The sequence below is a fragment of the Harpia harpyja genome, chromosome 5 (assembly GCF_026419915.1).
Source record: "Harpia harpyja isolate bHarHar1 chromosome 5, bHarHar1 primary haplotype, whole genome shotgun sequence".
Lineage (NCBI taxonomy): Eukaryota > Metazoa > Chordata > Aves > Accipitriformes > Accipitridae > Harpia > Harpia harpyja.
Window position 1 is genome coordinate 31,896,165 of NC_068944.1, and position 19,577 is coordinate 31,915,741.

Below are 19,577 nucleotides of genomic sequence, written 5' to 3' on the forward strand. Positions count from 1 at the left end.
CATTCTTCTGGACCAAGATTCTGGCAGCTATCTCAAAATTATGACACACTCTGATCACACCAGCCTCTTTCATCTCATTTGGCATTTCTGTCATTTAGAAGTTCTAGACAGGTAAGACCAACAAGAACCTTTTTGGAATTTGGTGTTTAGAGTGGGAAAAGCATCTTAATTAGATCATTACTTTGATAATCATAGAAGATGAAATTGGAAATGGCCTCAAGGTCACCTTGTCTGTTTAGACTTGAAAATAAGTCATGTGCCTCAAATTAGTTTTAGTTTTGTGAAATCAATAAAATCACTTGGTAACTTTCATTACCCATAGAAACTAGGACTTCTCTGGCCTTTTTGTGGAATTTCATATCCTACTTAAAAAATGAGAGAACTAGGAGAATAAAATGATTATGAAAAGTTGTCCGATGGGCATGATTTAGAATTCAAATCATCATTATCTCTTTTTTTCTGACAGTGACTAGACAGAAAACATCAATTTTCTTGAACGGATTGAAAATTCTGTATCCATTTAATGGTGCTCATTCACATTCTCTGCTTTTTTGAGGCTTTTTTGGACTTAGTCTCTGGATTTTTTTGGCAGTTTGATGTAGTAGTGCTGTAGCAGGTTTGTACCTAGAGCAGTAGTGCTTAATGCATTCTAATCTATTTCATAATTTGTTTCATTCATAATGCAGGTTTTTGAGACATCTTGCAAGCCCTCATCTTCTGTTTTAAAAAGAAAAAATGTAGAATAACTTAGTGGGGCTCACTGTCTAGCTGTGGAATAAGCTCCGTAAATCACCGTTGAAGACACTTTCAAATAAGTTACTATTGAAGATACGTTAATACCTTTTTGTTACTGATTTCAAAATGACCCATGACTCCACAAGTGTGTACCTTCCTGAAGATGTCAGGGACTACCAAGCATTTGCCTCGACTGTACCGAGGTTTCTCAGTTTGAAACAATCTTTTTTTTTTGCCAAGAATAAGAAAAATCTGTGTAGCCAATTTTGCTACATTGGCAATCCTTGTCAAACAGGTTGTTTGTCTTCCTTTTGTCCTGTTCCTGGGATGCTGTGCTGTCAAGTTGTGTTGCATTATTAAACATCTCCTGTCTGTTAAGCACATGTCAGCAGAACGGCTGGAAAGTTCAGCAAGTGCTTGGGTTCATCAGGCCAGGTTGTAGAAAAGAAAGAGGAAGCAGTAGTATAGAGCATGAGTTGTCTTTTATGAGGCTACTAATCTTTTAAAATAATAATGGAGATTCTTGTGATGATTTACTTCACCCTGCCCAGTATATCTGTGCAGCTGGAAGACTTCGAATATAGAACACAGTACAACAGTGGCCCCCTGGGCAATAGCTGAAGTGCTTTTTGCCAGGTATCCCAGTAGGAAATATTTGATGGGAGGACAGAATAAGGATTGCATGTTTTGATGTGGTCCCTTGAATTCCTGACTTAGAAGCACAAATCTTATATATCTATATAAATATCTATATATCTATCTATCTCTCATGTCAAGTATTGGGTTACAGCCCTGTGAGACTGACTGGGAGAATCACAGAAACAAGTCTACATGCCTGTGACATTTGGTCTTCCCATAACAAGCCCCAGCATCCTTTGGGTAGACTATTAGCAACAGCAAGAAATGGACACTGCTGCCAGCTCTTGGGTTGGTCCAGTTGTGTGGTTGTGTGATCCTGCAAATCAAATTCTTCATGCTAAAATGCTGTTCCTCCAGTCAGTGTTCAAGGCTCGGCTGACTCACTGCCAATTTCCCCTATCACTTTTGAAATGAGAGCTATCTATCTGAGTGGAACTTGTCAATGATAACCAACCCCATGTCTTTGTCTTGGACGGAAGTTCCTTGTCCGTAGTAAAAGTCTGTTACTGAATACTGTGGTTCCTAGAGCATGGGATCAGACCCCAAAGATCAGATACTGAAAGAAAATGGAATTACAGCTTTAAGCTAGCTTGAACACTGCAGTTATCTTGCAAAGAAGGATCTTGCCTGCTCTTTGTGATATAGTGTTCCAGCGACAGTGAGCCCTACTAAGTGGTTGTGATGTTAAAACATGCTGGTTTTTAGAGTTGTAGGAGCACTTAAGAACTAGAGGGCTGTGGCTTCACAAGGTAAATTTGGAGATTTTTATCAGTCTGGCCGTGCAAGTTACTGCATGCTGTATACATGCATTGCTGATGATAGTTGCATTTACTAAGTACCTCCACAGGAACTTCTCAGTACCTGTGCTGTGATCAGCCCTTCACAGTAAATGTTTGATGTTTACTGTAACCATTGTGGGTTGTTAATTTAGCCTCCAGGCCCACAGCAGCAGTGGCGCTTGAGGAGACTGCAGAACTCATATAGGGCTGTCTGGGGACTTTTCCAATGAAAGAGATCATAAATGTGGGAGAAGTGAACAAACAGATGCTTGACTGGTGGAAGGGTGCAGGATACAGTGCAAGAGAGAAGCAGTAAGAGGGGGCAGAGTGAAAGGCCTTGAGGATAAAGTCAGTGTCTGAGCAATCATTTGAGCTATTGTGTTTCGTGGTCTCCAAAAAGGTAGTCTTTCAACTGGTCTGTGAACTACGGATTGAAAACTTCAACAGAAGATTGGAAACTAGAAAAGATTTTGGAGTAATAGAGTGGAAGCAGTTAATCAAGAATGTTTTGTATGGATTTTGGAAGTTAGATCAAAAAAGCATTGTCTTACCATCTTTTAATCTGTTTAGAAAAAAAACCCAACCAACAGAAAAACCACCCTAAAATATCTTAATCTGTCAGATTAGTTTGGCCTAAGTGGTTGGGGTTTTTTGTTGTTTTGTTTTTTTCTTTTTCAGGGACCTGTTAGAATTTTTTGTAGATTAATATCTAATGAAATAATTGTTATGTTGCAAAAGAGAACACTTCTGTTTCCATTAATTTGTAGGGTTACCTACTTTGCTTGGAGATAGACTGTTTGACACATTATCAAAACATTCTCATCTTACTATAATTCTCAAAATCTTTAACACTTCTGTTAAATTAAAAAACATCAAAAAAAGAAAATCTCTGTCTGTGTAGTCAATTTTAACTATCCTTAATGAGGACAGACTCAGCTTCTTACTGTAATTTTCATGTGCTAACTCATAATATTAGTGTCTGAGCTGTAGGAGAATGTTTCAAGCTATTTACATTAATGTTAAATAAAGTAAAATAATGCTCCTTACTTCATTCTTAGCTAGATCTACAGAAGTGGCTGCCTAGATAACTGAGGTTGGTATATATGCATGGTGGTTGGGAAATGCTTCTGAAAGAGCTGCAAAGAGAATGAGAGGTTTAAAAAAATTTAAAAAATCACTGCACCTGTTTGCTGTTAGCATTCTTAGATCTGTTATGGCAAGAAGCTTCATGTGTTAGTTAAAGTGTTGTTAAATGTTGGAGTTAATTTTATAGAAAAATATGGGTGTGGAGGGGGAGGGAAGGGATCTGGGGAAAGCATTCTGAGGATTAATGTTCTGAATAAAATGAGGTTTTAAGAGCTACATACATATATAATAATAGTTATGAAGCTTATTACTTTTAGTACTTGCATACATTTTCTGGGATTAGTAGAAGAGAATGAAACTGGGTTTATGTCTGTTGGCATGTCATGTGGTGAAAAGAGTGTATGCCTGGGTGATATTGATGTAATCCTGGGGAGAAAAATGGTAGTGCTGCATTGGGAAATGGTGAAGAAAAGATGGAGATGTTCTTGAGAAGTAGAATAGCAAATATACTGAAGGGAGGAAAAAAAAAAATATCTGTGACTGACAATGAAAGAAATGAGGGGGAAGAAAAACCCCTTCTGAATTCTAGGATAAAATTTAATTTAATTTCATTTCATTTCATTTCATTTATTTATTTATTTTGCTATCATTTCACTTAACTAGGTAACCAGCTAAAGTCCCCAAACCTTCATCTTTAAAGTTTGGGTTCTTCTCAAACTTTTGGAGTATAAGGATCACAATGAAACACTTAAGATGAAAAAAATTCTGTCTTCTTTCCTGTGTAAAAGGCAGGGCCTTTGTCTTTGGAAATGAAATACTATGTTTTGATTATGTTGCATTCTGTTTATTTTTAGAACAAGTTCCATTATGGGTTATCTCACCAAAGGAGTATTGTTGAAATTATAAGTAATCCCTCTGAAATAATTGAAAAGACCAATTTGACTTCTGAAATATTCTCTCATCCATTTGGTAGTAAGATTTCCTATTGGAATTTTCAGAATTGGTTTCAAATTATCTTGCCCAGGTTATTTCTAGAGCAGCAAAAAAAAAATCACCTAGAATCTCCCATGTCCAAAAGTCTGTCTGATGTGATGCTTGAATATGATACTGTTGTAGTTTTCTTGTTGTGATTCTGGATGCCTTGGTTTATTTTTGTTTTAACCTCAGAGGACATATCATGTAAATCTCCTAAGTATAATTTTATGTCTTTGAATGAGATTGTCTGGCACAGTTAAAGGAAGATTGCATTCCTGGATTTGAACTGTAAAGCTAATCTCATTACTAATTCTCATTGTTTCAAAGGTACAGTATGTGTTCAGTAGTTACACGGGAAGCCCAAGCTAAGGCAGTGCAACTTTTCCATAAAATAGTTTTAATTTTTCTGTTCACGTATTGCTGGCTATTTTTTGAGGGAAATGGAAGATATAGCTAAAGCTTATATTATTATCAACTTCTAAAACATTAAATCTAAAATGATGTGCCTAAACCCCATAGACATTTAATTTATTTGCCTGTAGCATTTCCTAGGAGCTGACAATTTTTACTGCTACATTTGCTGAGGAGGTGTGACTTTGGGAAAACTCAGATCCTCATGTGTATGTATGTTGGTCCTCATAGAAAAAGAATAAAAACCATGACTGAATATACTGTATAACACCCATGTTTCACTCTCTCTTTGTTTGCTTTTCTTGTGTTACATTTACTGTCCTGACAGGTATCAGTTGAATCTGTTCAATATATAGTGAGGGGTCTTAGGATAAGAAATACGCTGTGATATTAAGGACCTTTAAAATAGAAGCTTGTCTTGAACAAGAAGCCTAGCTTTATGAGAAGTCTTGGTATTTATATTCCTTTATAAACTCCTTCGTGATTCCTCCCTGTTGACTGATTACTTTGTGGTGATTCTGGAGTTCGGTGATGGTAGTTGCATGATGTGTATGGCTGATGACCATTTCTCACTGTAACCTGGTCAGTGCTTGTCCAGCTTGACTTGGAGGGGTCATCCAGTCTTGTAGCTCGGAATAATGCCTTCAAGCAGGGTCAGGAGTTTGGAGCCTCCACAACAATTGCAGATTATCCTGAACATTTTCAGGTTCCCCCCCCCCATGGGGGAAGACATGTTCTGTATTTTGGTTTGAGATCTGATTACAAACTGTTGGTTTAACAATCAGCATTTTGTCTCCTTACTAACTCCAGTTTTGAAGTCACAGTTCACCTTTCTTCTTTATAAGCTGGAGGTCCTATTGAATTTGTTTACCTATGCCAAGTGATTGCTCTTATTGGTTTAAATCTCTAAGGGAAATAAGAATCCAGCTGGTAGACAGTTGTACTGATGAGGACCCATTGATTTTTCTTTCCTATCCACTTACCATCAATAAGAAATGTCCTTAGCTTTCATGATACTTCTTCGCTGCCATAATGTTGCCCTGTACCTGGCTGGTCTCACTGTCAGGGCTGGTCTCAGTTGCTGATTACATTATCTGTGGATGTGATTAACAGCCTGCAAAAAATGTTTAAGTCAATACTTGAGAAGCCTAGATAAAGATAATGCTTTGTGGTGAGAGCTTTTTAATAACGTGTTCTATTTGATGTAAACCAATGGTAAAGAATTGCTGTTTTTAACAGAAAAAAACTTTTATATCAAGGATTAAAGTTCTCCTAGCTTGGCATGATTTAGCAGTATCCAGGAGAATTTAAGAAAATACAGACAATTAATGTTCCATTTTGGGGGAAAAATAATTCTTCCCTCATTAACAGAACTTTTGCTTATCATAGTTTTTTTTTACCACAGTATTATCTGAAGTATTTTCTTTCCTAAGAAGGAGTGGGGATCATGTAAACAAAATATTCTGTGTGCATTTCTCCAAAGCAATAGGCTTTTGAAAGATTATTAACTTAAATTTAGGATGGTCAGATTATTTTACAAGGTCCCTGGGAAGAAGTGAGCATGTAACTTCTATCAAAACTTGAGAAAAGCTGCTCCTTCTATCCCGAGTTTTGTTTATGTATTTATATATGAATACAAACACAGATACAGAGCCATTATATGTTCTTTCTAATCTGCCTGTATTGTGACAAATGTTTCTTAGTAACAGTTGTTAAATAATGTATTTTTCAAACCTTTAAACAGATGCTACAAAATATCAGTATAAATCACCAGTATGGACTTCAGTTCTGCAATAAATGGTGTATTTAACAGGACAAGTGTAGGTGGACTTAGGTGATGAGATGGGGGAAAGGACTATGTGGAAAGACTGATGAGAAGGACTGAACAAATAAATGACACAAAATGGATATGAGTTAGTGAACTGCAAAATATTCTCCTATTTTTGAAAATCATGGATGAGTAATTGTCAACTGTGCCATCTGTAAGTAATGTGGGCTTCCAAACTTGTGGCAATTAAAACTGCCTAGCATCCCACTCCAGCCCTGTATTTTATTCTGTGTACAAGTCAGTACTGAAGACTAATCTCTTATGACATTAATCGTCTCATGAGGAGAGATGGAATAAATCACAGTAGCCCTTCCTCTCTTCACTCATGAAGATAAATGCCATAACACGATGGCTGATCTTTGTTATGACACTAACCATTATATATTTAACAGAGATAGCAAAATCCCACTGACAGCTAACAAAAGAATTCTCTCTTTGCACATTCTATGAGAAGGCTGTATTTCTTTAGTTCAAAAACATGACTTATCATATCTTCTCTCAGAGCAATTTAAGCAGTAGATCTGCATTGTGCCAGTGAACTCTATTCTGTACACAAGGATGTCATGATTCAGGCTAATGAAAACTGATGTGAAATAATTGTGCAATCTTTGGAAGGAAAAAAACTGCATAACACCCAAGGACTCTTAAGATTCTACTCTTTTGTATTGTCCATTCTGGCAAGAAAGAATAACTCTCCTATTTAAAACAAGCAAGCAAGCAAGCAACATTCCCCCCCCGCAAAAAAAAACCCCAACCAACCAACCAAAAACCAACCAAAACCAAACCAACCAAAACCAACCCCAAAGCTTTCATCATTTTTCTTTTTGTAGAGATTTCGGTTTTCCGTTTTGCCTCCAGTACTTGAACAGGTGGGCTCAAGGAACTGAAAGTGGCTTTTTGTTGTGTCTATGATTGCAAGGGACTTTTAATTTTTCCAGCTTTATCACTTGCTGTACACCTCTCGGGAATTTCCTTCCAGGTTTTCCATGCATTAGACACAATCTGGTCTTTCTTTCTGGGATAAAATTACTAAGAAAAATTCTTAGTAATCTTCTGCATCTGCTTGCTTATTAATTCAAAGGGTGTGATGCTGTGTATCATCCTGTGAGTGAGGAGCAGAGCAAATAACTGAGTTGTGAAGTTTATGGACTTCCCTTGTGAGGTTAAGAGGATCAATGTGACTTAGACTGGCTTTTCACCTAAGCATCAAAATGTGCTGTAAATTTCATAAGGTAGTTTCATGCCATCTATATGACAGAATTAAAATGGAAGTATAATTTTTACAGTTTTAGTTTTATGTTTGCTATTGTTAACCATATTTTAGTAACATGGATAAAAGTGCTTTTTGTTTGGTTAAATATATTCATGGTGCATCAATGGAGTCATTGTCAGTTGCAGCATGAAACTTGTCTTATCCTTTTAGTGGGTGAATTTCACCTGGATGAAATACTTTAAATGGCCGAAATGAATATGTAAGAATATGTAGGTAGAGTGCATAGTTTAAAATACTTTATTTGTATTCTGCTATCCTCCCCCCCCCCCCCCCCCCCCTTTCCTTTTTGTTTTCTTTTTGCATTCTGGAAATCTTAGGTCTGTATCTTTAGGACACTGTCTAAAAAGATAAGCTCTGGTAGTAAAGCAATGGCAAGAAAAATGGCATAACTGTCACCTCCTGTTAAATTTGGTACATTCAGAGAGTAGCCAGTAGGAATTTTATTTCTCACATTAAAAGTAACCCTTACACATTACATTTGCCTCAGGAAATTAAGGAATGAAGGCTTTTAAAACAAACACATACTCATTCTCTCTGTTGATTTTTCTGGGAAATTATACTCTTCATATTTTTTTATTTTACTATGCTGAAACATAAGTTATACAGCAAACCTTTCAGTGTCTCAGAAAAAAAATCTGTATCAGCTTTCAATAGAGAAAACAGCATATATGGAAGCGAATATGTTTGGGGTTTGGTGCTTCTTAGTAATTTTTTTTTCTTGTCCCTTAGTAGTGATGAATGTATTCACACTGGTGGTAGTTCTTTCCTCTGTTATTTGTAATATAAAGGCAGCTGACAGGGCACTCATATCCATTCCGCTCTATTAGTTCCAGTCACCTAAGCACGGCCTCTCTTCATTTTGTACAGAGGTAGGTGCCAAAGCGGAATTTTTATCCCTGCTGGAATTAGAGGCATTTCAGGATCGTGGCCTGTGTGATCACCAAATGAGTGCAGATTTCAGTAATGTTTTTGGGTGGCACAGCTGTGTTTTGCTCCTGGCCCCTTCTCTGGAATAATGATTCATAGTTGTAAACAGCTCTGACCCATGTTTTTCAGCTGGGTGCACTGATACTGAAATTGAAACTTCTACCCTAAACTAAATAGGCAGAGAATATGGTCCACAAGCCACAGGAGGTTCACAATACAATTTGTCCTGTCAGCACCTAAGAGGTACAGCGTGCTGCTAGCTAGCTATTCGGTATTGACTACCTAGGCAGCACTTGTGTACCTACCTGTGTGTGGCTTTTAGGGATCACATGGCAATGAACTGCATCTGTATGGATGTGCTAATGTTTCAGGAGGTAGAGGACATAGGAATGTACTGTGGTAAGGACAAGGAAGGAAGGTATTTCAATAGGGATGCAGAAAGGTGGGAGGTACAAAAGTTAGGGGTATTGCAACACCTCAAAAGATGAGAGTATCACTCTGAGACAAGAGAAAGGCTGGGCAGAGTGAGAGGCAATGGGGTATTCTGATAGAAACCAAGAAGAGGTATGGCTTGCATGGCTAAGCAGAAGTCTGAAGGCTGGACTGCACTGTCAGAATTGAGCAGTCATTCTGAGAATCTGGATGCTCCATCACTTGAACAAAATCATTGCTAGTAATCCTGTTGCTGATAATGGACCCCATACCGGGGTGGCAAGTTTGACATCCTGCTCACTGGGGTATGTATCTTAGATCCTGATCTTACAGAAATCTGATAGGATTCTGTGTGCTCACTGGGTTCATCCTCTTACAGTCACCGAGGTGTTTATGGAGCTGTGCTGAAAGAGCCTTTAAGTGAAAGTTCCTGGTTGCTCGGACAGGCTGATTGCATTAGTAAAGAGAGAAATACGAAGGTTTCCTTTTGTTTCAGTATGTCAGATCAGATCAGTAAGTTGTTATAAGTCAGTTGTTTAGGGTTCAAAACTTTACCCTATGTTTTCTGGTGTGATGTATGAGGCCCCTAGCAATGGCAAGATGTCATTGCTGCTAGAGCTTGTGCCTTGTAAAGGAATAACACAATTGTATGTTTAATTTTAACTGAATTGTAATCCAGTTTCTTTTGAATTCAAAATGTCAAGTGTACAGTTTATCTGGAACTTCCAAAGCACTGTTGCTGCCTTTCTATCAGTTTAAAATATGACATTATAAATAAATTTTAAAAAGAACAATGAAAGGGTCCAGACATCTCGGAACAAGCCTCAAACCAGCCAGTCAAAGCAGTGGAATGAACAAACAAATCATTCAGCTTCTTTCTTGCTCTTTCCTTTCATTCAGTATTTTAGGAGATGGTAATGCCTTACGTATCTGGCAGATTAGCAAAACTAAGCTGTTTCAGACCAACTTGCAAACAAATTCTATTGTCGAAATTCTGTTGGAGGAAACACTCTCCCAGTTGTTCCCTGTAGCTCATGCTAAAGGAACTGTGAAGTGCTTTTGACTGAAAGAGGGCTGGGGGAAAATGTTTTTTGAGTGTACTTTAAACCATTTGAGCTCTACACGTCAGTAGCATTACCTCTGAACCTAAAAAAAGTGTGGACTAGCAAGCATGCACATAACTTATGTTAAAACTTAATGTATCTCAGCAGATTTAGGTATTTTTATGTGTTGCTTTCTTGTTCATGTTACATCTTTGTTCTTTTCCTCGCTTGATTTTGCTTTTCTTAACTGTAGTGATGCATGGGTTACAGAGACAAATTCATAGTATGGAGCATACAGTGAAAGACATGTCTTATGAAATCCACCCTCTTCTACTCAGATTTTATAACTTCCTCATTGTAACTGCAACTGCTCAAAGACAGAAGTCCTACCAAGAGAATTATTACTCCCGTTTCAGCTTCTTGTAATATTTTAGCACTGGGAAACTACTCTTTACCTTTCTCTTAATCACCGTCAGCAAGAGCTCCATGAACATCTTTTTGAGAACTTATGTTAAAATATCTTGTAGTGCACCTTCCCTTCTTATTTTCATCCCTCTTTTCTCTTTTTCATGTATGATGTACTCTCCCTTCTCTCGATCTTCTTGCTGTTTTCTCCTTTTCATCCATCTCTATGCATTTCCTTTCTTCCCCCACTCTGTACCCTACCCTCCTCTCCTAAACATTTACCCATCTTTCTTCACACAAAGGGCTTTGAACTTTTACCAGGCTGCTGGTAATTCCCCAATGACTAAAGCCGTTAATCAAAAATGAATACAAAAGATTTGAGTGGGGCATTTCTCACAATAGAAGTCAGTCCTCCTGTTAACCTCACACAAGCAGCTGGAAAAAACAATGCTGGATTTCTTCCAGGATGCTGTTCTTGCACCCTGTTTGGGACTCCATCTTTCAATTCATTAATTTAGTAATGGGTGGCTAGAAAATATCATATATTTTCTGCTTAGGAGAAGGAAAGTTATTTTTCTGTTCTTTTATTCACCCTGCTGTCTTTGGGCAGTAAAGATTGTCTGTTGTGCAGTTCAGCCTGACTTGTATTTTAGCTGTTGAGTGGAAGCACTGGCAATAACTCCACTGTTCCTCTTTCTCCTCCTGAATTATTTAAATAATGTTCTAAAGAGAATTGCTTCAGTTTGTGAGTAGTGGCTCAGCCTATAGTTTGACCAAGTAGAGGTGATAAAATGATCCTGATTTTTGCCATCTGCCTGACCTTCAGATCCCTGCAGGCAGCTCCCGCAAATGGAAGAGGCTCTGGCCGGTTCCAGCTAACTGTACTCTGGCTGCACAATCAGCATCAACAAGCCCACTAGGCTGACCTGCCTGCTGCTTTTGGACCACAGCACAGTATCAGACCACAGTCGGTTCTTGTTTAGAAGAATCATTTTCTGCCAGTGTAATAACTGATAGCTGCAGTAGTGGCTGCTTCTCTGGCAAAGCTTCCCACTTTCTGCAGGAATGTTTATGGGTGGCAAGAAGGCCAACCTTCTAGTTTGCCTTTCTTCATGCTGTCCCTCTGCTTGTGTTCCCTCTAGTGGCTGAAATGATTGAGCAGATCTGATTCAGACAGTCAAAAGCAGCTGTGTATATAAATTAAACTATCATTCCATCAATTATATAGAGGTTCTCTTCTGATTTTGGGGAGCATTCAGGATTTCTCTCTTATGCAAAGCTGAGAGTCGTGACTCTGCTCTAGAGTTTTCTTGCTAACAGTGCACTGGAAAGTGTTTTTTCCCCAGTGTGGCAACTGATTTTTTTGAGCAGTTGTTGATGCACAGGATATGATAGATGCCATGGTGAGAAAAGGAATTTGGATTTCTTCTTGTCCCATATAACTGACATGACTTTTCCAATGAAACTGGGAATGTATGTGTTTGGCATGCATGTAATTAATATCTCTGAAGTTGTGGGTTGATACCTGTAGATGATACAAACATAACAATTTGTCAGGCTTCTACCCTTTGCTGGGAGGCTTGATTTCCACTGTGCTTGGTAGGATCTGTGTTGTCTTCTTTTTGAGCCGTTAACCAGGGTTTGAATGAACACCAAGAATGTGTTCAGTGCAATGACTACTGTTGCCTTCTAGATTGCCCTGATGGGTATCAAATTATTTGTCCCAGTTATTTAGTGGCTGTCGCTTTTTAAGGCAGTGGTTGAATGGCAGGAACAAATAGAGCATATTTGGTCCTTTGTGATAGAGGTTGCAGTCAGTGCAAACTATTCTTCTGCCATTGTCCTTCTTGACAAAATACATTGAAACAATAATACTCTTCAGGACATGTTTTAATTTCAGCATTATTAGTCACTGCCCATGTACGATAGGAGTGTTGGTGGATGGAGTGGGAGGAAGGAGAAAGATATTTAAAACAGATAAAGGCTTCCTCCCCTGATGTGCGTTACTTTTTCTGACCAAGAAGTCTATGACTTAACTATGCTACTGCATTTTAGTATTTTATTTGCCTTAAGGCACAGTTAGTAATTCAGTTTGAATTTCTAATGTTATTTTTAAAAGTCTTAGAAATGCAAAAGGGATTGCGGGCTTTTAGAGGTGTTAATGGTGAGATACAGAGGCAAGAGACAGTAGTGCAATTATCAATTCAGTGTCTTCATTAGCTCACAGACTCTTAAATAATACTCTGATGCTGTTTTCCATAACTGGGGGAAGAAAATGAGATTATCATTAAAATGTTTTTACAAGTAATTATTTTCTTACTGTGATAAATGGTTAGGTTAAAACTGAGGAGGGGGGACACAATGACAACATTGTGGGAAGGGCTGAAAAAACCAACCTTACTAAGGTTCTCTGCTAAATTAATCGTTCTGATAAAGAAAACTTAATCAGGTACTCAATAACAGGATTTTCAACTTTAAGCAGTGTTTGAATTGGAGAATTAATGCTTTTCAGTTAGGCTATGAACAGTTCTTTGAATAACAGGCTTTAAAGGGTTTAAAGGGTTAGATGAACAGAATTAAATTCATGGGGTATATGAACTGCAGCCCACGCTACATGTCTGGCATAAAACAAGTCCACACAATGGGCGTTTGTTTGATCCAGCACTTTCAGCCTGTCTAACATACTCTGCATTTCAGTTTGTCATTATACCCTGAATGTGTTCACTTCATACTGTGGTATTTGAAATCTGCCTTGTGGGTTTGATTAAACTTTCTGTAGTGGTGTTATGCATCCTGCTTGTTGGTTTCATTGTTGTTTGGTGAAGATGATCATCTGTATGTCTCGCCATTGTTTCCACAACCAGTTCAGTGCAGCTTCCTCAGCACAAACTGCTCTCCCTTCTCCCATTGTCCAGAACAGGGCGACTTCTAATGTTTGCGTAGCTTTATTGTTTCCTTCCCATTATTGTCAAACTCACGTGGTAATACTTGGCACTTTTACTGACTTTATAGAGTAGGATGTGATGTCGTAGAGAAGGGGACAGGGCTACCCAAATTTTCTCAATTGCAGGGAGGAGCTGCCCAGGTGTGCTGAGGGGCCTGTACTCAGGAAGAGAAACAGGGATTCCTCCACAGTGAGTAACCCCACTTTCAAGTGCACACAGTTTCCTTCATAGCCGTGTCCAGTACAGTGTAGTTTCCTCTTCTGTCCTTTCCAGTTTGCCCTCTGGAATGTTCCCAGTTCAGTTCTCTTCTTTTCCCTTTATTTTGGTGTATTCTCATTTTACCTTGTCCTTTTTCTTTGTCTTCTTTCCAAAGGTTAAAGTTTCCATTTTTGTCTCTTCACACCATTAATCTTTTCTCATCCTAGTCTTAATCTTTATACGCATTGTCATTTTTCCGATGTGTCATTGTGGTTCTGTCACTAATACATCATATCATTTCTCTTCCCTTGCTGTGCAATGGCCCTTTTCCCAGCCCTGTGCAGTTCCTTCCGTTCTTGCTTATTGCCGTACTCTTTCCTACCCACTCTTCTTCTCCTTTCAAATCACCTTTCGGTTTTCCTTTCCTGATGGGTCCCTTTTGAATCTTGCCTATTGATGTACAGGAGATAAGCTCAGTTTAGCTCCCAGACCTTTCTAGTGCAGCCCTCACTTCTGCATTTTCCTTTGTGGAACTGAAAAATAAAGCATACAAAGCTCATCTGTAACAAAGAACCGACGGATTTGGTAAACTGTGTTTTGGCTGCGAAAGGGGAGAACAGGCAGTAAATCAGAATTGTAAAATGGCAGGAGAGGGCTGAGCTGATCAAGTTGTAGTGAGTAGGAAGGTTTTGGCTTTAGGTGAGCTGCTTGAATTACAGCCCTGACTAGCACCCTTCACAGTTTGATGACTTGCATGATACGATGTGGTGGTGTCTCTAGTTCCTAGTGGGCAGGTATCCACGTAGTAGTAGCTACTTTCACAATTGCCATCATTTGGTAACTACTAGAGAGAAGCTCAGGATCGGATGAATTTGGAGACCAAACTGATTTCTTATTTACTCAGGGTAGAAATGCAAGTTCTGCTTGAGATACGTTGGCAAGATGCTCTGGGAAACTTGATTGCCATGGCCTGTGCTGCACCTTTTACTGCTGACTGAAAGGTTTCATTTTCCAGGGCTGTCAGTCTGGCACTTTACATGAGCAAAAGAGTGGCTGTTTGTTTAACAGCTTAAAACTGATGGGGACAAAAAGGAAGTGGAAAACCAGAAAAATCTGCACAAGATGGTTGTATCTGGAAAGAGGAGTGGGTTACTTTGGACTCAATTGGAAAAGGCAAAGGAGTGGACAACTGAGCTGAACTGGAAAAACATACTGCACTCTGTCATGTAGCATCTTGTGTGTTGTGACTGTTCTGACTACTTCATTTTTCATTGTTTTTAGAAAGAAAAAGCATTTTAAAATTGAAACCTATCTGTGTTAATTCTCACAGTAGCTCCTGCTCTACAAATGGAAGGTTTTAGCCAATTTTGTTCCTGAGGTCATGACAAAACCTAAGTGTAGAATATTCAAATGACCTCAAATAGTTCTAAAGCAATAAAAACCAAAAAAAGAAGACTAGCTGTCTCTTTCTTCTTGTTTTGTTTTGGGTTTTTTTTCCCTCCTGCCTGAAAGGAACTCTGTTGTTGTGTCATAAAACTAGTTGCATATTTCAACTCTTTTATTTGGAACCTGCTAAGATTTATTTCCCAGGCAGATGTAGCAGATGATGCACAAAAGCAGCAAGTAAATCTTATTCCTGCTGCAGTTTCCTGGATTGTATCTGGCCTTCCAACAGACAGAGGACTCCAGTCTCAACACTACTGTTCCCTGCCTTTCACAAATGACTACATAAAAACTGCATGATTGCATAACCTTTCAGATTCACAGGACAGCTGTGTCTTGTCACTTACATATTTATTATTTCTTTTCAGGCATTGGAAAAGTACCCCAACTCACCAATGACTGCAAAACAAATACTGGAAGTCATTCAGAAAGAAGGGTTAAAAGAAACAAGGTCAGTGTTTATATGTTCTGTATTTTTGTTATCTCTTTGAAAATCACCTAGGAATGGTATATAAACTTTACAAAACATGAAGTGCTGATTAATGGCTGAATAGATTTCCAGTACCAAAGTGGGAAATACAGATGATGGGTTTTGTTTGTTTGTTAGTTCAAGGCTTTTAAAATGTTAGCGACTGGCTTAACTTTGTACCTTCCAAAAGGAGCCTGTGGGCTAGCTCCAGTCCAATGGCCTTACTTTAGAAAAACAGTGTGATCTGCTTAGACAGCCCAGTGCTACATCTCATTTTTGCTTAAGGACCGAAGCTTGGCAACTCAGTTGCCCCTGCCGCCATGTGCATGGAGAAAGTGTGAGATGGAGCTAGACGCACTCCTTCTCTCACTTGAGTTTGTGGTTTGGCACTTAAATCAGTGTTATGACATGCTGGTGTTGCCTGTGGTAACAGGGTTTGTGCCAATAAGAATTGGGAATGGAAGGAGAGGGGTGTTTGAACACTGGGAACTAGTCTGTGTGGCTGCAGAGGCTGGATACTGCTTAATAACAGCATACTTTGGATGTAGATTTCAACTATAATCATTAAGCTGTTGGGGTATAGGTGACTTATCCAGAGCCTATGGAAGTCAACAGTTGTCTTCCATTGACGCTTGGTTCAAATGGGCATGCAGCTTCTTATTCCTCAAAGGTGAGTAACTACTTGGTAGGTCTTCTAGTGACCTGCAGACAGAAACTTGGGCAGGAAATAAAATAAGTTAAGGAAAAACTGGTTGGTTGGTGGGGATCTCCTACAAGATGCAGTTTCCTCTTCTCCAAATGTTATAGTAAAATTTTTCTGTTCTAATAAATTGTTATAATACTTGTTGCTGTCTCAAAGCAAAGGGAGACATCCACTATTATTTTAATTATATTCTTTTAGTGTGGAACCTAAAACAGTAGTAACTCATTATGTCAGTTACTTCTGAGTTTACTCAGGTGAACCAGAAGTAACCATGGGACATATTTTTACTGAATTCACTGTTGTTCCTAAGAAACAGAACACTCTGTGTGATCATTTGCACTGCATAACCATGCACTGCTTTGTTGGTAGCCACATAACATGCTTATAATAGCTGTATTTTGGCAAAATTGCAAAAGAGATGGTACGCAAGACGAAGTTGAATTTGCCACCTTTTACAGATAGGAAATGCTTTAGTTCCTGTTAAGAAATTGCTTCAAGAAATTTGGCAATTGTCCTGGTTTCAGCTGGGATAGAATTAATTTTCTTTCTAGTAGCTGTTATAGTGTTATGTCTTAGATTCAGTATGAGAAGAATGTTGATAACACACTGATGCTTTCAGTTGTTGCTAAGTAGTGTTTATTCTAAGTCAAGGATTTTTCAGCTTCTCATGCCCAGCCAGCAAGAAGGCTGGAGGGGCACAAGGAGTTGGGAGGTGACACAGCCAGGACAGCTGACCCAAACTGGCCAAAGGGGTATTCCATACCATGTGATGTCATGCCCAGTGTATAAACTGCAGGGAATTGGCCTGGTAGGGGTTGCTGCTCGGGAACTAACTGGGCATTGGCCGGCAAGTGGTGAGCAATTGCATTGTGCATCACTTGTTTTGTATATTCTGATCCTTTTATTATTATTGTCATTTTATTATTGTTATCATTACTATTTTCTTCCTTTCTGTCCTATTCAACTGTTCTTATCTCAACCCACGAGTTTTACCTTTTTCCTCCTGATTCTCTCCCCCATCCCACTGGGTGGGGGGAAGTGAGCGAGCAGCTGTGTGGTGCTTAGTTGCTGGCTGGGGTTATGACACAATGATGCCAAGGAAACAAGGGGATGAAAACTTTTGAAAATGAATGTCCAAATGTGTGTTAGGCTGCATGGATTTGCATACAACAACAACAAAAAAGCAAGAAAACCCAACTTTGAAAAATCTGTTTTTATTAAGATACTGTTTCTCACAGCAGTGAATAGATTGCTTTCTTCTTCTTACGTCTTGTGGTATAAGACAACTGCATGGGAGAGGCTCACATGCCTGATAATATGATAATAGCATTTCTTTGTAATTTTAAAAATTCTTGTTTCTGTGAACAGTGCATGAATAAAATTTTGTGTGCAAAACCAATGGGAGGGAGTGAAGGCAGTGTTTTTATGATTTAAATATGGAAAATGTGGAAGCCCTTTTTAATTGCTGCAGAATGAATAATAAGAGAAATATTCCTTTGAAGAAGTTCAAAGCTAGATCTTCTTTTGTTTCTTCAGTTACTAAGAAACTGAGAATTGCAGGGAAGTAGAAAAGAATTTCAGATTCTTTCTGATTCTTATTCATGGTATGGTTTGTGCAGGTATGTGTGAATGTGTAGTAGATTGCAGGATGCCATATGTGGTCACGAGTATCTAGGTAACTGAGAAGGATAAAATTCAATGTTCTTTACTCCTTACTTGAAACATTGTACTATGTTATAGGCTAGGTCATCCTAAACTGATTAGCCTAAAAATTCTAAATTCTGCAATTGTAAAAACAAAAAATATTGATTCTGTATTGATTTTTTTTTTTTTTCTTAAGTATTTGGATTCTCATTTAACTTCTGATTTCATATAGAAGTTGTGTTTCTGCTGCATTTTAATATTGATTAGGCACAAACCTGCAAAGTTATCTGACTTCATATTTGTTGATTGGGCCTCAGTAATGTTTTGTTTTCACAGTTCTTGAATTCAGAGTCTCCCACTTACTTCATCCAGCTCTGCAATTTCTTTCAGTACCTTTCCACCAGTATGGTACCTTTGCCTTTACTAAAGATGACCTTTCCTGGTCTCAATGCTGCAGCCAGCTAAGATGAGCAAGGGATGTAAATTTATGATGTGCAGTCACCTGGTCATAAGCAGTAGAATGCTGCTAGCATATTTTATTCTGTATTGATTTGTGTATTCTTCAAGTCTGAACTTCCACCAGCAATATGTTACTACTTTAATATACTTTACTTATTCCTTTATACTGATAATCAGTTGTCGGTAGAACCTTGGCAATCCTAAATTAAGTTCTTCAAAAGTTCTCCTCTCTACTGCTCCATTTATAGATGAATGAGATTAATTGGCTTAGTCATTTTTCAAATATATTGCAGCATTAATTAATCTAAAGCTTTTTGCTGGGGTAGTAAATCTGAATGAATAACATACGATTTTCAGCAATCTCATTGTCATTATGGGAAATCTTTAAAAAGATACTGTCAGACTATTCAGCCTCTTCTTTTCTTTGTTTGCAATAAAGACATCATTGCACATTTATTTTTTTATTACTCAAATAATTAAATACAGTAGGAGGAAAATTCCAAAGTTACAAAGCAGATATATGTTAGAAGTTAAAATAAAAACTTACTGACATGTCCTGTGAGAGGTTATACACCTAGCCAGTTTCCTATATATCTTGGGGGTTGTAGAGTTCAATTTTGTTTTTTAAAAATCTTTCCTGTTATCATGGTTGGTTGTAAAATAGTCAGCAGGCAGGCAGTGCTTCTGCTACCTAGAAGGAGTAAAAACTTTTAAGGCAAATCTTTTTGGGATGTAGAAAATATATGGTTTTCTTCCGGGGGGGGAGGAGAGAGAAGTATTTATTTTACATTCATGCCTATGCTGATAGTGAACAGTGTCAAGCCAACTGTCCTGGACGGTGAAATCTCTTCATAAAGAAGATAGCAACTTGCTCCAGTGCACAGTGCTCTGGATTTTCCTTCCTAGCATCCACTGTCCTGTTCTTTTGAAAACAATTCCCTGCCCCACTGTAAATTTCTAGACTTGCAACTTGCTGGTTATGCATCCTAGCATGAGATTTTGCAGATTTTGCTAGTGTGACATAGACTACCAGTCAGAGTATGATCCACTCTAGCCTCAGTGCTCCTTTTCCACTGTGCTGCTGCCTCGCTAGTTGTTCTCCATCTTGTATTTCTGCTGTTACTTATTCCTGTTAAGGTCTAGAATTCCCCCTACTGAATTGTATTCAGGTCTTCTGCAGACC

The 19,577-nt window shown here is 38.4% G+C and overlaps 1 protein-coding gene across 1 annotated transcript in view; it reads left to right on the forward strand.

Annotated features, from left to right (window-relative positions):
* ASXL3 (ASXL transcriptional regulator 3) overlaps positions 1–19,577 on the forward strand; it is a gene marked incomplete at its 5' end in the record, with an annotated part of 136,478 nt that overhangs the window by 9,844 nt on the left and 107,057 nt on the right. Inside the window, 3 exon segments of the mRNA XM_052788210.1 lie at positions 13,604–13,667; positions 15,488–15,570; positions 15,921–15,923. Coding sequence (XP_052644170.1) covers positions 13,604–13,667; positions 15,488–15,570; positions 15,921–15,923 — 150 coding nt within the window.